The sequence below is a fragment of the Pseudopipra pipra genome, chromosome 17 (assembly GCF_036250125.1).
Source record: "Pseudopipra pipra isolate bDixPip1 chromosome 17, bDixPip1.hap1, whole genome shotgun sequence".
Lineage (NCBI taxonomy): Eukaryota > Metazoa > Chordata > Aves > Passeriformes > Pipridae > Pseudopipra > Pseudopipra pipra.
The window spans coordinates 4,895,526-4,911,940 of NC_087565.1; the positions used below are offsets into that span (position 1 = coordinate 4,895,526).

Consider the following 16,415-nt stretch of genomic DNA (forward strand, 5'->3'; position numbering starts at 1 on the left):
CACTGGAGATGCTACCACTCTAAAAACCTGTTTGTGGAGGAACATCTTGCCACAGGAAAAACCAGCTTCTCCCTTCCAGATGTGGAAAAGCCACAATTTTCAAAGTGTTCAATAAGAGAAGCCCCATAAATAGCTGCACACTTCCAGCCCTGTAGTCCTGCTCACACTTACTTTAGGTTCAAGCCACACTTAGCTGAGTTTAAGAGGAAATAACACTATTCCAGTAGAGTTGGTTTTGTTTTCCCTTCTATGATTAGCACTTCTATTTAAACTGTAATATTTTGCTGTTATTTATAGTGGCAAAACAAAGCCAGTGATATCTTGAACCCACACAACACCTAATTTAGCATGTTGGTGACATTCTGCTCTCTATGAAAGCTGCTGTCTGGCAGAGACCCGCCAGTTCCTCCAAGAGTTGGAGAGTTCAAACTGCTCAACTAGTAATTTCCCTCATCTTTGCCAAGAACTTCTACTACTACTACCACCTTCTTCTGAAGGCAGGGAAGAAGAGAGCATCCGCTCTGCTCTGGGGCTGGAACAAGATGGTCTTTAAGGTCCTTTCCAACCCAATCCTATGCCTCCATGACCTACATGTTGTCTTGTGAATTCCATGGTCAGAACAGTTACTTTTCTCATGCCCATGTAGCACTGAGGGACAGAAGTCATCTACAACCTGATGTCAGTCTAACATTTGAGGACACCACCACAGCCCTCCCTCCCCAAGGAGGGAATTGTACTAGAATCAGATACTCAGACCTCTAAGTTAAACAAAGAAAAAATTTTATTCCATGAAAAAGAACAGTTTATTTTTAAAAACATATTTCCTTTCCCCTTCAGTTAACAAGCTATAGTATGGACAAAACTTACTCTTTTTGGCTAAATGATAGAATATTCCATTTTAAATAAGAATGACCAGTTTAGCCAGCAAACAGAAGTCCTAAAAAGGTAAGTTTCCATAGCTATCTTCTAGTAGGATAGTACCCAACAACCAGGGAAGAGCTCCATGAGAAGCTTCCAGGAGACCATAGTGACCCTGAGCAAAGAGTCTTTCACCTGGGGAGGGCAACTGAGAGTAAAGAGGTTGGAGAGTCTACTACAGGCCAGGCTTTTCCACTTAGTTATGCAGATTTGAGTACCAGTAAAACCTGTCATCAATTGTTGAAAATTCAGCAAAAAAAAGAGAGGAGGACAGGAAAGAACTCAGAAGAAAAAGTTAGACTCTCCCCCTCCCACGACACATTGCTGCTGAGTATTCTTGTCTCAATGGAATGCATTTTGTATACAAAAAAACCCCATTTTCACTCAAACTTACTGAAGGAAGCCCTAGCAGAATAATCTCTAAACAACTGCTAAATGTGTGAAAAAGAACCAGAGAGCCTACTAAAAACAGCCTTTGATTTCAACACAGAGCAAAGATTCATTTGAGAACATAGGAATTTGGAAGAGAGTCTGTCAACAAAAGCCTCTCTTTGGAGGAGAAAAGAACCCAGCAGAGTTTTTCTGGAACAGTCCTTCAGCAACAGTACAGCAAACCAGCAACTCCTCCTAGAAACACTGTGCACAGGAGGCACATTTAGTGAGTTTTTACACATATGCCAAGATACCTGCAAATAAAACTGCTCCAGCATCAATCTATTTAGTGATTTTCTTCCTCTGCTTTGTTATCAGTGAGCTGTATAGACTTATCTTTCCCTTTGGATGCATCACGGCTCAGGACATGAAAGTCCTCACACTGCCCTGGATGACAGCTCTGCAGATGGGACACAACCTCAGATTGAGGGCACAGTCTCCACAAGCTACCAGGTGGCCACAGGGAACAAACACAACAGACACATCTCTGTCCAGGCACACTTTGCACATCCTTTCCTCTTGCAGGCGGCGGAGCTGTTCTTCTGTGCTCAGCTGAGACTCATCTTTACCAGAAAAGAAAAAAAAAAAAAAAAAGCCCAAACTGTTAATATTCTCACAGCTCCAGAGTGCCAGTCCTGGCAGCTTAGGAAGTCACACTGCAACTTGTTTGTTGTTTTGTTCAGAGACTGACTGTGGACATGGCAAAAGTGCCTCTCAGGCAAGGTTCATTTAAGCTGGAAGACTACAGCCATTATAACCTGGCTTATCTGCACAAGGTTCAGTTTATCTACACATGCTGGACTGAGCAGGGATAGAGATCAACATCACTTTACTGTGGTATGTAAATTATCCCAATAAACTGGATTTTTTTTTTAAACAGTCTGATTCACAGTGGAACTCTAATTCCTGAATAAGGGTTTCTAATGTAGGTACCACTCAAGCAAGCACATTCTCCCCTTCAGATTTAAAAAAAAAAAATAAAATCAATTAATATAATGATTATTGATGCCATTATTCTCTAAATTCATGACAATTATGCCTAAGCTCAATTCCACCACCACTGTCAGCCCAGAGCACCTGATTCCTTTTGCTGCACAGATTGCATTTCTTCTCTTGATGTTCCAGCCTCCCTCCGAACAGGATCTGTGTAACCAGGAAAGAAGATGGTATTAAATGCTACCCTTGTCTCCCTCTCCAGACAGTGCTGTGTGAAAAGATGAAGCATCTTGGATCTCAGGAGCCTTTGGTTACACACCTCTTGACTCTGTTCTTAATTTCACGTGCTCACTCACTATATAAGTGAACGTCCATATCAAAGCATGTCCACATCACATTCTCTCCTCAAAGCTGGTTTATCTATCAGACAGCAAGAGCCATCAGCTGCACTTTCCTACTATTTAATCACATTTTCAGTTTTGTGAACTTCTCTTTTCCATGTTAACTTCAGAAATGTCAGACCATGCTATGGAGACAGGAGCCTTGGAAACTGCACCTTCAAGTAAACCTCACTTGGTAAACAGACTCCACAAAACAGGTAACAAGACAGACAGATAAGCTGAGGAAGCTACATATCATTCAGACAAGTAGTATGGCTGTTTCTGATCAATTTATTGATCCAATTTTAAATAGGCTTGGAGTAATCATCCATCCTAGAAGCTTTGCTTCAGACAGCTGCCTCTGTCTGGATCAGATGTGAATTCATGCACAGATCTCCACATTGTGGAGCTGCTACTGCAGGTCTAAGGGCAGTGGGAACCATTGAAGATATCTACACCAGAGCCTAGTGGAGGCAGAGATAGTCACTGATAACCCAGTAACCACAGCTCCTTCAGGTTTCTTTAAATCAGAATCCCATTGTTCAGCCTACCCAGGAAAGGCAGACTTGTGGGCATTACTCCTCTTAATTCCAGCTTAGGAAGAGAGAAGGCAGACCTGTAAGACACCACAGCAGGGCTCAGGGTGAAGGAAGAGGTGACACCCCCCCAGACCAGGTGTGGAGCCAGGCCTACCTCTGCCTCCCACGGCACCGCCGCTCTCTGCCCGGCCCGACTGCAGCAGATCTGAAACCAGCTCAGACTCAGAAAGGTAGAAAGCCCCAGTCAACCCAAATTTATCCTCTACCAGGCTTGCCACACAAGTGGGGTCAAAGCCCATCTGCAGGACATTGTGCACTATGTTACGCTGATCCTGAGAAGGATGAGCCAGCTCTTTCCAAGCACTCAGAGGATCTGTAAAGCAGCGAGCAGATACTTTACCAAGAAGGCAGAACTTTTTGCCCCAAGTGTGCCATTCCCCAGAGCTATTATATATAAATTGGTATTAATATACTCTTAAACACTCCTCAAGCTATCTGTATAGCTAGACTAACATCCAGATTTACAGTTTTTACTTCCAATCATAATTCACAAGCAAGTTAATCAAAAGCAATTTCATAAAAGCCCAGGGAATAATTTTGGATGGTTTGTTCTACTGTATCAGTAAACTAAGTCTCCCTCTATCAGTGAGCTAAGTTTGGCCTCAGTCCAGAATCCTTATCTTTGTTTTCACATCCCAGAACAGAAGCCTTAAATTTGTTTTCATGAATATCAAGTGGAACATCCCAATTGAAGTGTCTCCTACCTCAGTCTAGCTCAACCATTCATCAGTAACAACAGAAGTAAGAAATTCAGCTGGCAGCCTTTCAAAGACTTAAGTCTTGCTTAAGCTCATGGGAACCAAATTTCACCTGCCTAAATTTCCAGGAGCAACTGATGAATGGGAATAATCCCCAGGATCAACATCTTCACAAACATCTAGACCCTCTAGCTGTTCTCTCGTGTCTTATCAAGCTTGTTTAAAATGTTGCAGTGTGAAAGACTCTACAGACAGACAACAACATCAAGAGCATGCACAAGTCAAAGGAACATTGGGCAAACACTCAAAACTCACACCATTATCCAGGCTAGCTAAGTGTCTCTGGTCTTAGACTAAGAGGTCTCACAAGAACAAGTAATTTTGTTTCTTGAGCTAGAAACTCTCCTAAAAATAAAGTGAAACTGCTTCTGGAATATCAAAACATCTCACAAATACCATGTCTACAGAGTACACAGTAGCTGGGGTGGGGTGGCAGAACTGAGACCACACCACTTCCAACAGAAGATGAAACACAGAAGATGTAATCACAGCACTGACCTTGGGAAGGAGGGGAATCCTGTTCAGTCTGATCCCAGGAACGCCTCTGAAAAATTACACAAAAAGAAGCATGTGTTCAAAACTCCCCATCTACCAAACCTCCATCTACTACACACAAAGTACATAATGACTCACTGGAGCTAGCAGGGTGGTAGAAAAGGTCTCCTGAACACTGCTAACAAATTCTCTCCCCTTTGAATGCAATAAAAATTCACACCTATAAGCAGAGAGGTTTAAACATATTAGTACAGGATCTCTCAAGTCAAAGTAGCATGAGTAGTTTGCATTTTAGAAGCAAAGGGTGGTATGAGTTATGAGCAAACTGCTATATATTCATTAAAGATAGGGTATCATGGGGTTTCTCACTCCCACTTCCTGCACAAAGGTTGACAGTAAGAGGTTCATGATTCCTCCCCTTTAATTCAATCTTCATGTTTTGGAATAGACCACAGAACTGTGATAAGAGAGCAGTTCACAGAAAAAAGAGCCATAAGAACTGCTAAAGAAACCCAAGGTTTACAATACATTTATTTTTGTACCTCAGAGTAGTAGTAATCAAAGCTGTTTGACTTTGTGTCAAAGAAAGTGATTTTAATTGAACTCTTAGATAGCGAACTCTGGGTCAAATTAGAAAATCTCAGGTCTGAACTGTGCCATTCTACATTGAATATTTTATTTTGCTTTTAAAGTGAGAGGTTCTAAATATTTCTAGCCTATGGGGGAAAAAAAGCCAAATCTATCAGTGTAAAATGCATGACCCATCTTTTGATCTTGGTGTGAGGGGCATTTGTGAACTCAGACTGACTTACTCTGGATACCATTTGGCATGTTCCCTCCAAGGATCATCTCCGAACGACCAGCTCCTCACACCTCCATCACAGTAAAAGCATCTCACTACATCACCTCGTCCTGAAAGGGATATCAAGAGGTTATTTTATATCTGAGACACTGGGTGCTCTACTGACCCTGGAGGAGAACCTGGGGAGGGACTGAGCACAAAGCACAGGCTGACAGAACAGATGAACACGTGACAATTTACCAGCACCGTGCAGGGGCAGGAAATCAGTTTGAATTCCCAGAGCTGCAGCTGGTTGAGATGATTCCAGACCTGGGTCACAAGCTAACAGGCAGCACGAATGTGAGCACCTGAGCTCCCATGTGTACACACACACACACACACACCTTACCCAATCCCTCCTCCACCCTATTTAGAGTAGAACTGTAGGTAGTTATACCTATAAACACACTGTTCACTAACCACAGTCTGCCATAACCAGCAGGCACAGGCAGGCAGTGTACACAGATTCCATCTCACAGGTATAAGAACTTGCCACAATGTGGTCCCTGCCTGCTCTGTGCTTCTCTTCAGAGAAATCGCAGGGGGAAAAAATCCAAACACCATTAAGAAGAACTGCAGATAAGTGCCCTGCCCTGAGGACACTGAAACAATGTCAGTAAAGGCTGCCAGTGAGCTTGGGTCACAGGCATGATCTCCCAAGCACTCATGTTAGAGCACTGTTTGGCTTCACTCAGTGCTCGGTTCCAGAGTTCTCCAGGTCAGGGGACTGCTGGGGAGTGCCATGTGAGACTGCTGTGCCTAATGAGTCTCCAGAGTAAGTCTGTGCTGGGCTATCAAGCAGCTCTGAAAGTGATAAATCTAACACAGAACACAGCTTTTTAGTTGGATTTACAGCAAGATTCGGGTTATGCAGTTTGAGTGAAAACCTTGCAGAAATTGAGATGTACTAGCAAACTAACCTGTAACTTCTTCCAACTCAAGCTAAAAGAACAGAAGGGCAGGTACTTGGGCTTTCCTACATCCCTGTCACTGACAGCTCAGATTTTTCCAGCTATCACAATATTTAAGGCTTTTTTTTTTCCCTGCTCCCATCTTGGAGAAAGGGGGAATTCAATCATACTTCAACAGTGATTCTGAAGTGTTCAGGTTTGTTTCTGCTTAGGGATCTTTAGTTTATAGAACCTGCCTGTGATTCCTTTCATGTCTCAGTTTGACATGCAAAAACAAATAGATTCCTTCATATCAAAGTCATCACACTAGTAACACACAAGTATCCCTAAATTATTAGCTTCCAAAAACCAGAAGGACTCCCCTCAATATTTAATTGCAGTCAAGCATTAACATAGTGTAAATATTTCCTCTGATTGGTCAATCCAGAGAGGAATATTTCTTTAAAACTATTACCTAATCAGCAAAGCCTTCTCAAAGGGAAACAATAATGTTATATTGATATTCACATGCATGTCATTACAAGAAATATTTTCTATTTTACTAAAAAAATTGGTATCTTATTTCTGAATTACAAATCTGGAGTTCTTAGAGCAACAACTCACAGGGACAGCCAGATGGGCTGACTACCTACAGATTTCACTCAGATTTGGGGGTTTGAGAAGAGAAGGCTTCAGTGTAAGACACTTTATACAAAATATGACATGCCAAGCAAGCTCCTCAAGTTCTTTTAGAAGTGCAACTAATAAACAAGCTCAATGGATCTTAAAGCACACACTTTTCTTCCAGTAAAACATTTGTTCAAAACACATCACTTTCTCCACTCATGCTAGCAAGGGAATTCACTTACTAGTGGACCCCTCATTACTCAAACAGGAGTTAAAGTTGAAGTAAATTCTGCACAAGCAGCAAGTGAAACAGCACATGCTGAAGGAAGGATGCGGTTTCTAACTATAACACACATATTTGCAAGCATTTGTAAAAGCAATAAAACATAGTGCAACTTTCAGAAGTTAACTTGAATAAGAGTTAAGAATATCTCCCCAGGGTACCTACCTGTGTAAAAGAACCCTGCACTGGCCAGTTGCTCTGGATGAACGTCAGAATTTTGTGGCCAGTTCTCAAAGGTAGAGAGTCTCATCTCCTCTGTGACCATCTCTGGGTATTCTGGTTCATTGGGCAGGGCTGTCTCCTCACTGACTATCCCCTGCAAGAGACTGAGGAACTGCCCATCCACAGTGTCAAAGATCTCCTGAAGAGACAGCATCTCTTGGTTCCCAACATCCTCACCACAAATGTATTTACAGGAAGGGAAGAAATTCAGGTGCTCTATTATGGGGCAGTCCCCGGCTCTCCAGTCCTTCAGGACACCCCCGCAGCAGAAACACTGCACTTCATCCCTGGGACCCACGTAGAAGAACCCAGCCTCAACCAGATCTCGGGGGGACACAGGTGAGGTGCGTGGCCATCGCTGGAAAGTCCTGAGTCTCCTCGCCACACTCCTCATGCTGGAATCGAAGAGCTGGGAAGAGGCAGCCCCGCGCTCCGTCCCCTCGGCCGGTGCCGCGTCCCCCATGGCCCTGTTCTGAAAGAGAGGAGGAGAAATCCCAGAGCAGTCAGCTGGATTCCCGGCGTCAGGCAGCTCTCACCCTGTGTTATTTGTTCCTCATCCCCGTGTATATTCCAGAAAGCTCCTGGTCTGGACAAAGCTGAGCTTGTTTCGGAATTGCAGCCCAAACACAGATCTGGTGCTTCTGTACTTTGCTGTTGAACTTTTGCTGAGCCCTCACTAGTGTCTGATGGGAAGGGACCAGCACTTTCAGAGCCCCCCTGCCAATTTATAGGAGAGATGGAACACAGAGTGGAGGGGGAGAGCAAAACCTGTGCTGCCTCCCAAGCTGAGCCAATCCAACTTTAGGCGTCTGATCTGCGAGATAAATCCCCAGTCATTTTGCTCAGCCTTTAAACTAGTATTAAAATTTTTTTATTCTTAAAAGCAGATTTCAGCAGGCATGCCATAACAAAGCTGAGAACAGCCACACCCAAACAAAAAGTGTCTCATCAACTCCAGTTTACAGCCAAACACTACACAAATCAGTAGATTTTTCATAATTGTATTGTCCTAATTAAACAGTGAATATCTAGAAATACCTCTATGAAAGGGCTTCCCCAGGGGAAAGCCTAAAATAATTAGGTGCAGTTTCTATGAGGTGTTGTTCTTAAATCAAGGATTTTCTCATTTTTCTCATTTTCTGCCTTTGCTAGTTCTGTGCAAGAGGAAAAGTGAAATTAAAGAAGTTACCAAGTGTCTGACTATCCAACCCCTCATCCTACTTAAGGTAACAGCCCTTCCCTGTGTGAACAACTCAGCTACTGCTTCCAATACTTTCCACATTGCTGGCAAAGACACTCTCAAAATGCCATACAATAGCACAACTGAAAATAAGGAACAATTTAACAAGTCACATCAAAGGAATTCCTTTGGATTGAAGTGTGTGATTAACTGGTAGATGCAATCAACTTCTTTTTTTTTTTAATTTATTGCCCTGAAGATCCTTTCACCACCTAACTCAATAGGTAAGTTCATCCCAAGGAGGTGAAAACTACCTACTGGTTATCGGGGCTAGGCATTATAAGCACACAGACCTCAAAACATCACACAGGAAATACAAGCAAAAAATATAAATAAGTACCCTAAAAAATTATGGGGTTTCAAAGTTGGTACAGCACATTAAGATAACCACAGCAGTGCACTCTTTGGAATAGGCACCGAGTAAAATACAAACAAGTGGAGACTGCCTGTGTAGCAGCTACTCTGCAGTAAAAACCATCACAGAGACCATGAAGGGGCTTAAGAAACACTCAAAGCAGTACCTCTCTGAATTATTCTTCCTCTTAACAAAGCGCTGCAGCATATTCAGGGAGCAAAAAAAAAACTTTAGAGGGCATTTTAGTCACCAGACCGCAGCCAGAGTTAATAAATCCATCCTCCATAGGTATTACACATTTAGTGACATTCTAAGAGCAAAACCAAGCTTGCTCAACCATATACATCTCACAGTGAAAAGGAGCAAGGAAGAGAAAATTTATTAGCAACTAGAATTTTCTTCTATGGTGACAGAAAGCAGAGTTGCAGGAAGCAGCTCTAAAGTTTCAGAAACTGTGCTTTATTTAACACAATAAAGTGGTTACTCAAGAACTATGTCACTGGTATAGAGAAAAATCCATACACAAAGAAAAAAACCAAAGCCATTAAGTCCCTGATACCCAGCAGAATTTGCAAGCTAAGCAAACTGAGGAGCACACAGTTTTTTTCAGCCTGCACAGCACATTTTGCTCTCAGAACACAGAGAAACAACAGAGAGGCTTGTTCATCAGGCACAGCTCCACAGTCAGTGCTGCTCTCGTATTGAGCCCTAACAAAACAAAAGCTATAACTCTTGAGCTACAACAAATTCTGGGTTTCACCTACACAATGAACAAGTTCTCAGCCTACTTCCACTTAGGAAATACATATCAGAGCAAGTTTCATGGCAGAACAAGACCAAAATTATTTCTTCCACCAAAACCTTCTTTTTTTTATATAAACGAGAAATGCAATATCAGAGAAAAAATATATTTATCTTTAGCTTATGAAGAACCCCATTATGGTTTACCTGCACTGAAGACATTTATATGCTCTGCAGAAAATTCATTAACTTGACTAATAAGGCTCTCCAAGTTAACATTTAAAACAGTTACAACACCACTAAAAGCCTACATTCTCACACAACCCACTACTTACAGGTTAATATAAAGCCAAAGCAACATTACAGCTCATATCAACACTTCCTTACAATTAGCACAATAAAAATAAAATTATTAAAACAAACCCCAAACCACCAACTTTACCTGCAACCTAAGAACACAACTCCAGAAAGCTTCCATGAACTAAAACTCTCTCAACTCCACAAGCTTCACACAACTCTCTTCCCAACAACAGCAAAGACTCTTTCAAACAGGCAGAAATCCTTCCTTGGTGGAAGTGAACCCAGCTGCCTCAGAGGCTATTTGTAATGCTTTGTTTTCCCCTATTGGCTGGGTTTGGGCTGAAATTCCCTATTGGCTAATGAGGTCACATTTGATCTTAATAAGTGTGGGGGTCACCAGGGAAGAGTACAAAGATAAGCTTGAACTTTCTCCAGAAAGAAAGCTTTTGGGTCCTTGATGAAAATAATAATAGCAACTAAGTCTTGGGATCCTGTTAAAACCGAGAAGAGTGCCAGGCACGACATCTTGGTTCCTATGATACAATGACTCCCATCTTCCTGCTGAGACTCTAATAACAGTATTTCTGCATTTTTTTCAACTTGCTCTCACATGTGTGTTTTGCACCTTACATTTCTTAAGAAAACGTACTGTAAAATTAACGGATAAATAGCAAGAAGAATTTTCTCAAGACAGCTTGAACAGATTGCCTTGGCTTTACTTTGGGATCAACGTTCTTTTGCTGCCATTGCATTTTCACATTTTGAAATCTTCCTATTCCTTTGCCTTCCTGTGGTCACAATTCAGAATGGAAGATTTTAAAGGTAGTTTTGAAGGCTGCAATTACTTGAAAATGCATTTTCATTTACCACATTTCTGCCTGAGAGATGAAGCTTATTCTAAACTGTGTGCTTGACAAAACATCAGTTCTCTGTGCAAACATAAGAACACAGGTGGCTTCTGTTTATAAAAAATGATAAATTAGGATTTTTCTTTGAATAAAAAGATCCAGAGTCCTTTTTGTTACAGGCAAGTCTATACAAATATTTTCCTTACAAAGAACAGTGTTGGGGTTTTTTTAATTAAATGCTCTTTAATGAAAGTCCCTGAGCAGTAGAGGGCAGTGCTCATATACAACATTTACAGAATCTTGTAACCAGCGAATGTGTTGGGGGTTCTTTTGTCCTTAATGAATTCATATGTAATAAAATACATATAAAGATAATTGCACATTCTCTTCTGCTCCACGGATCCTGTTCTTTCTAATTCTATGTTGATTTTTGAAGGATATGTCCTAAAAACCTAAGATCCAGATTTAGCAAAATCCCTCCTACAGAGGCTGTTTGGGGACTGCTGATGGGTTGTAGCAAATCACTTGTTAATTTATAAAATGATTGATAATTTTGGTCTTATGAAGTATTTTACAAGCAATGAACACATCCTGGGCTGCCTGTAACCACCTGCCTTCCCACAGGTGACCTTGAGAGGTGCACTGGGTAGCCCCCAGTGTGACTGTTAAAGAGGGAAAAGCTGTATAAATCTCATAGGAGCTCAAAAGCACCTTCTGTGTTAATTGACAGCATTTGACTGATTCTGGCAGGGATTATTAGGGCTTTTTTCTCTGTATACACAACATTCTTCCATCATAGAAGCTTCAAGACAGGTTTAAGGTTGGTTTAATATGAGGATACACTTGTGATTTTGGGGAGAACGTTTCACCAACAAAGCAAAGCTCAGGAGGACTGGTGAGATGATCATAGCAGAAGAAGATGAAGTGACATCAAGTATGGTGCTGAGGGCAAGTAAAAATAAGTCACTGTGTATAAACAGTGGGGAGTTTATTATAGCACACCAAAATTTGGAAAGCAAATAACATATTCAGTGATGTGTTGCATGCAGCTAATACTGACCCTTTTTTACCAAGTCATATACATTTTTAGTCCCTTTTCAGAGAATTAAGATGTCCTACTGAACTTCTGAATGCTTCTTAAAATGAAGAGTGTCGTGAGCTAATGACAAACAAATGTGGGAATCAGTAAACATCAATCAGGAGTCCAGGATAGCTCAGCGATAATGATCAACAGTGCCATCACTAGACAGTGATTTGAAACACTCGATGAAGAAAAGAATATAAACATAATTAATCAAAAATATGTTTACTAACATCAACGTGATTTGGAAGGAAAGCAATCAATAAATACAAGGGCCAAAATATAGCTGGAGACAGCATGATGAAGAGCTTGAAAGGACTGAAGTGACTGGAGCCCCTGGAAAAACTCCAGCAGAATTCAGCATCTCTAACCTCGAGGTGCTACACAGCTGTAAGGGGATGAAGCTGTTCCATGTGGGTTAGCTTGAGGAAGACTAATGTGCTTTCATCAATAAATTAAGTGTTTACTGAGGAAAGAGGCTTTTAGAGCAGGGGGAAAAAGGTATCAGTTGGCATAAGCAAAGAAACAGGCTGGAACACAGATAGAGGTGCCACAGCTTGCCACTGCAACTGGTGTGTAAAGGAGCTGGATATCAAACAAATTTATGGCATAATTGCTATTCTCACTTGCTCAGAACCACTGTTAACCACTATGAAGACGAGGATCCATTTTTCAGAACAAAACATTCAGACTTTGTGATATAACTGCTTTCCAGCCTGAAGCAAAGTAGACAAAATCATTACATTTGTAGCCCTAGAAGTAGATGATTGCTGCTGTTTCTGCATTTAGGGCCTTGCTTCCCTTCTTCTGGTTGCCTCTTTTTTGTCTGTCGTCCTTCAGCTTCCTTCACACTGAAGGGCCAGCTGGTCTCATCCTGCAGCAAAGCACCTGCACTCTCCTGCTCTCCAGGGAGTTGCTGTCACTGTTCCTGCCACAGTGAAATCCGGGAGGGTGCCTGACTGCTCAGCTGCCTCCCAGTGCAGCGCTGAGGGACAAAAGCACATCGCTGGCTCTTGACACAGAGCTCCACAACATCCATAAAACAACTCCACTGTGGACAAGCAAAAGGATCCAACCCAGTGAATAATGACAAGACACAGTGAAAAGTGACTGGTCACCCCTGGGACAAACACAAAGTCATTCCCTTAGGGCAAAGCTCAGAAGTCTCACTTTGCTGTTTCATCCAGCCCAAGGTTCTTTCTTTTCCCACAGCTTTACATCTAAAGGGATCTTCTCTGCCTAGCAATGTCTTCCTCGCTGCACTTCTCTCGGGGGACTTTTCAATAATAATGAAAAACAAATTTAACACATTAATAATACTAAATGATTTATTGCTCCAAACATTAACAATCATTAATTCTGAAAAATGTTGCTGTGAAGTAAATCATAGAATCACAAAATAGTTTGGGTTGGAAGGGACCCTAAAGTCCATCTCATTCCAACCCCCTGCCATGGGCAGGAACACTTTCCACTAGACCAGATTGCTCCAAGCCCTGTCCAATCTGGCCTTGGACATTTCCAGGGATGGGGCAGCCACAACCTGTGGCAGGGTCTTACCACCATCTGAATAAAGAATGTCTTCCTAACAGTGAATCTAAATCTCTCTTCTTTTACTTTAAAACCATTCCCCTTTGTCCTATCACTGCATGCTCTTGTAAAAAGTACACATACTATAAATACAGACTGCCAGAACTAATGCACAGGTGAGTAACAGATACCCATCTTGTGATTTCCTAGGGATTCAACTCTTTCAATCTCCTGCCCTAATTCTTTCTCCTGGCCTCCCCTGCCATGTCATTTGATTGCCTCAAAACTTTATGTATTGTAATAGCTAGAAATAGCTAAATGTAGCTTGCAACATGATTCATGAAAGTGCTTCAAATCCAATCCTATTAATACACCAGCCCACAGAACAGAACACAGTACATATCAAAAGGAAAATCTGCAAAGCACAGCAGATACTCAAAAAATCACTGGAGGAACTGGCCTTAAAATCCTACTGTGATTTGAAAGAAAAGCAAACATGCTCCTTCCTTGGAATGAGGAAAATCCTTTCATAACTTCATGATTTCAGTGTCCAGCCTATTATAAAAGCTATTTCTTCTATTGAAGAGTGGGTTGAAAATGGTTCAATGCTTTTTGAAAAGGTAAGTGTTTGTAGAAAACACTTCCTTTTTTATTTCATTAAATGGCTTTTGGAGCTGACAAATTTGAGTTCCTTTTTCAAGGGTCTTTTTTTTCCCTCTTTATTTGGCTTTCTATCCCTTCCCATCTTTTCCAGTGAACATAAACACCATAAGGGAAAAAAAAAAAGAAATAAAGAACAAACCCAAACCTCACCCATTATTTGTTGCCTTTTTTTTTGTTTGTTTCCCACAACATTCTGAAAACTTTAAAAAAAAAAAATTGTAAAAATTCAATACTGGCCCAAATTGAATGAACTATTTTCAGTTTGCAGCAGATCAACAATCTAAAGATCCAAAGAGCAAGTGGAGGGAATTACAGTTTCTGGAGAGAAATGTAGGGCTAAGTACAATTCCCACAGTGAGCATGGAAAACATGAATGATATTCCCTTTCTTCCTCCCTTTCTAAGTAGCATCGGGCAGGTTTCCCCAAAGATCAGTTGTGCTTCTCCTTCCTCTCTGCTCCTGCCTCTCCCTCTCACTGACTGACCATTTCCTAATTCCTTCTGATTCTGACATGGAGGAGCCTCACATTTGGGCTCTATTCCCTCTATCTACCCAAAGCCAGGAGGGAACAGAAAATATGTAGCCTCATGTAAACTGAGTGGCATTGCTACTCCAAACTGCTCACAAGTTAAACTAACAACTCCTCAGAAGAGATTGTGATCCACTTGTGACCGATGCACCTTCCACCATTCAGTCAATAAATTACCTTCAAAGAAGGACTTGTCAGGCATTGTTATGACTCTAATGGAGCTCATCCTGCTTTTTAATTGGTGGAAAACCAGCCATCAAGAATCATAGGAGCAAGAGTGAGTTGCCAACCATGAAGATGAAGAGGGAGACATGGGAGAGCCCTCGCGCTCAGTTGTTGCTCCGTTGAGCTCCTTGTCTTGCAGAGAACAGCCTGTGTGACGCTGATGTCAGATGGGATCTGTTCACAGGCCACACTCTTTGCATATGATTTCCCTCCTCACGTTTTCGCAAAAAATGTGGCAGTGACACGAGAGGGAGAGAAGAACAGATACAATTTCTCCGTGTGTCTGCTTTTATTCTCCACCCTAAAATGATGGAAATGAATGCTGGGTCCTTTTTTTGGTAACATTCCACGGGGGTGTGGGGCGCGGGAGGGAGATGATTCCAGCACGGCAATATTTTATTTTCCTCCCTGTTCATAGGAGAGAGGGCTGCATAAAATCCCTGTAAATTCTAAATTAAACAAATAAACAAAAAAATCCAAAGCACTAACAAAAGTATTCTGTAATTTACACATGAACTCTTAGATTTCAGAGAGTGATGGCACAGGAAGAAAAAGATGTGTGTTACTTTTTCTTACACTAGAGGAACATACCACCTTACTTCTCTCAACAAAGCCAAACCCAAACCAAACGCTGTGGTACCTCCTGGGTTACAGTGTTACACTCCAAGAGTATTCTGAATTATTTTATATATATATATAAATATGAATATTGCCTTGTCTATATCCATCAACTGAGACTTCTTGTCTTACTGGTTTTATTCCTAAAAGATCATGTGCTTTTCAATGGATAGACAAGATGGTTCTTAATGTTACCAGGAAGAACAAACAATTCACATTTTCGTAATGCAAAAGAAAAAAAAATACTCCCACAACAACTCGGGTGTACACATGTATGTATATGCCTGACATGCTGCCTTTGAGTTCAAACTAACATAGAGCCTCCTAGCAGAGTCCCCTGTACCTTGGGATGCTGGAGCAAACACAGTTCCAACATTCTGCCCACATGCACTCATGGTGAGGATGATTCACAGTCACATCGCTTCTATATCGAGACTGGTGAACATACCCAATCACATGGACTCTGGAGCAGTGCCCATCACCCAAACATCCAGCCTTTCTCTTTTCCTTCTGGACAGATGTTCCCCTCTCCAGCCATGCTGCTCACTGTTTTTCCCTCACGTTTGTTTTGGAAGCTCTGCTCATTGGAAGGCCTTTCCAGCTCACTCAGGGGCTCTCCAGAGCACAGACTTACTGACTTGGTCCATAACTAATGGAATTGTAACAGGCCAGGTTGGATGGGGCTTGGAGCAACCTGCTCTGGTGGAAGGTGTCCCTGCCCATGGCATGGATCGCAATGAGTGTCTTCCAACCCAAACCATTCTGGGATTCTAGAAAAATATCAACTATTACTTGCAGCCTAAGGCAAACAGAGAACCCAAAGCATCTTCAGGTACTGAGGATGAAAGCACCTCTCCTCCTTCCTTATGTCTGGATGTCTGATCAGAAAAAGGACGAAAGTGGACCA

The 16,415-nt window shown here is 41.7% G+C and overlaps 1 protein-coding gene across 2 annotated transcripts; it reads right to left on the reverse strand.

Moving 5' to 3' along the window:
- Window positions 1–763: 763 nt before the first annotated feature.
- BIRC7 (baculoviral IAP repeat containing 7) lies at window positions 764–7,933 on the reverse strand. 2 transcript variants are annotated; one of them, XM_064674032.1, is made up of 7 exons: window positions 7,325–7,933; window positions 5,331–5,430; window positions 4,657–4,738; window positions 4,522–4,567; window positions 3,360–3,578; window positions 2,428–2,493; window positions 764–1,913 (listed from the first exon to the last, which is right to left on the reverse strand). In XM_064674032.1, the coding sequence occupies exons 1-7, from the start codon at window positions 7,842–7,844 to the stop codon at window positions 1,711–1,713; spliced, it is 1,236 nt and encodes a 411-aa protein (XP_064530102.1). In that variant the 5' UTR covers window positions 7,845–7,933; the 3' UTR covers window positions 764–1,710. The 2 variants fall into 2 exon arrangements, with proteins under 2 accessions (XP_064530102.1, XP_064530103.1); XM_064674033.1 differs by lacking the exon at window positions 3,360–3,578.
- Between the last annotated feature and the right edge of the window lie 8,482 nt (window positions 7,934–16,415).

What these genes read in the sequence shown, in the direction of transcription:
- BIRC7 (XM_064674032.1), bottom strand. Translation starts at nt 7,844, where the DNA reads ATGGGGGACGCGGCACCGGCCGAGGGGACGGAGCGCGGGGCTGCCTCT. An exon ending in CTACCACCCTGCTAGCTCCA is followed by an intron (nt 4,568 to 4,656) that starts GTGAGTCATTAT and finishes GTAATTTTTCAG; the next exon opens with AGGCGTTCCTGGGATCAGAC. An exon ending in GGATTCCCCTCCTTCCCAAG is followed by an intron (nt 3,579 to 4,521) that starts GTCAGTGCTGTG and finishes GCTGCTTTACAG; the next exon opens with ATCCTCTGAGTGCTTGGAAA.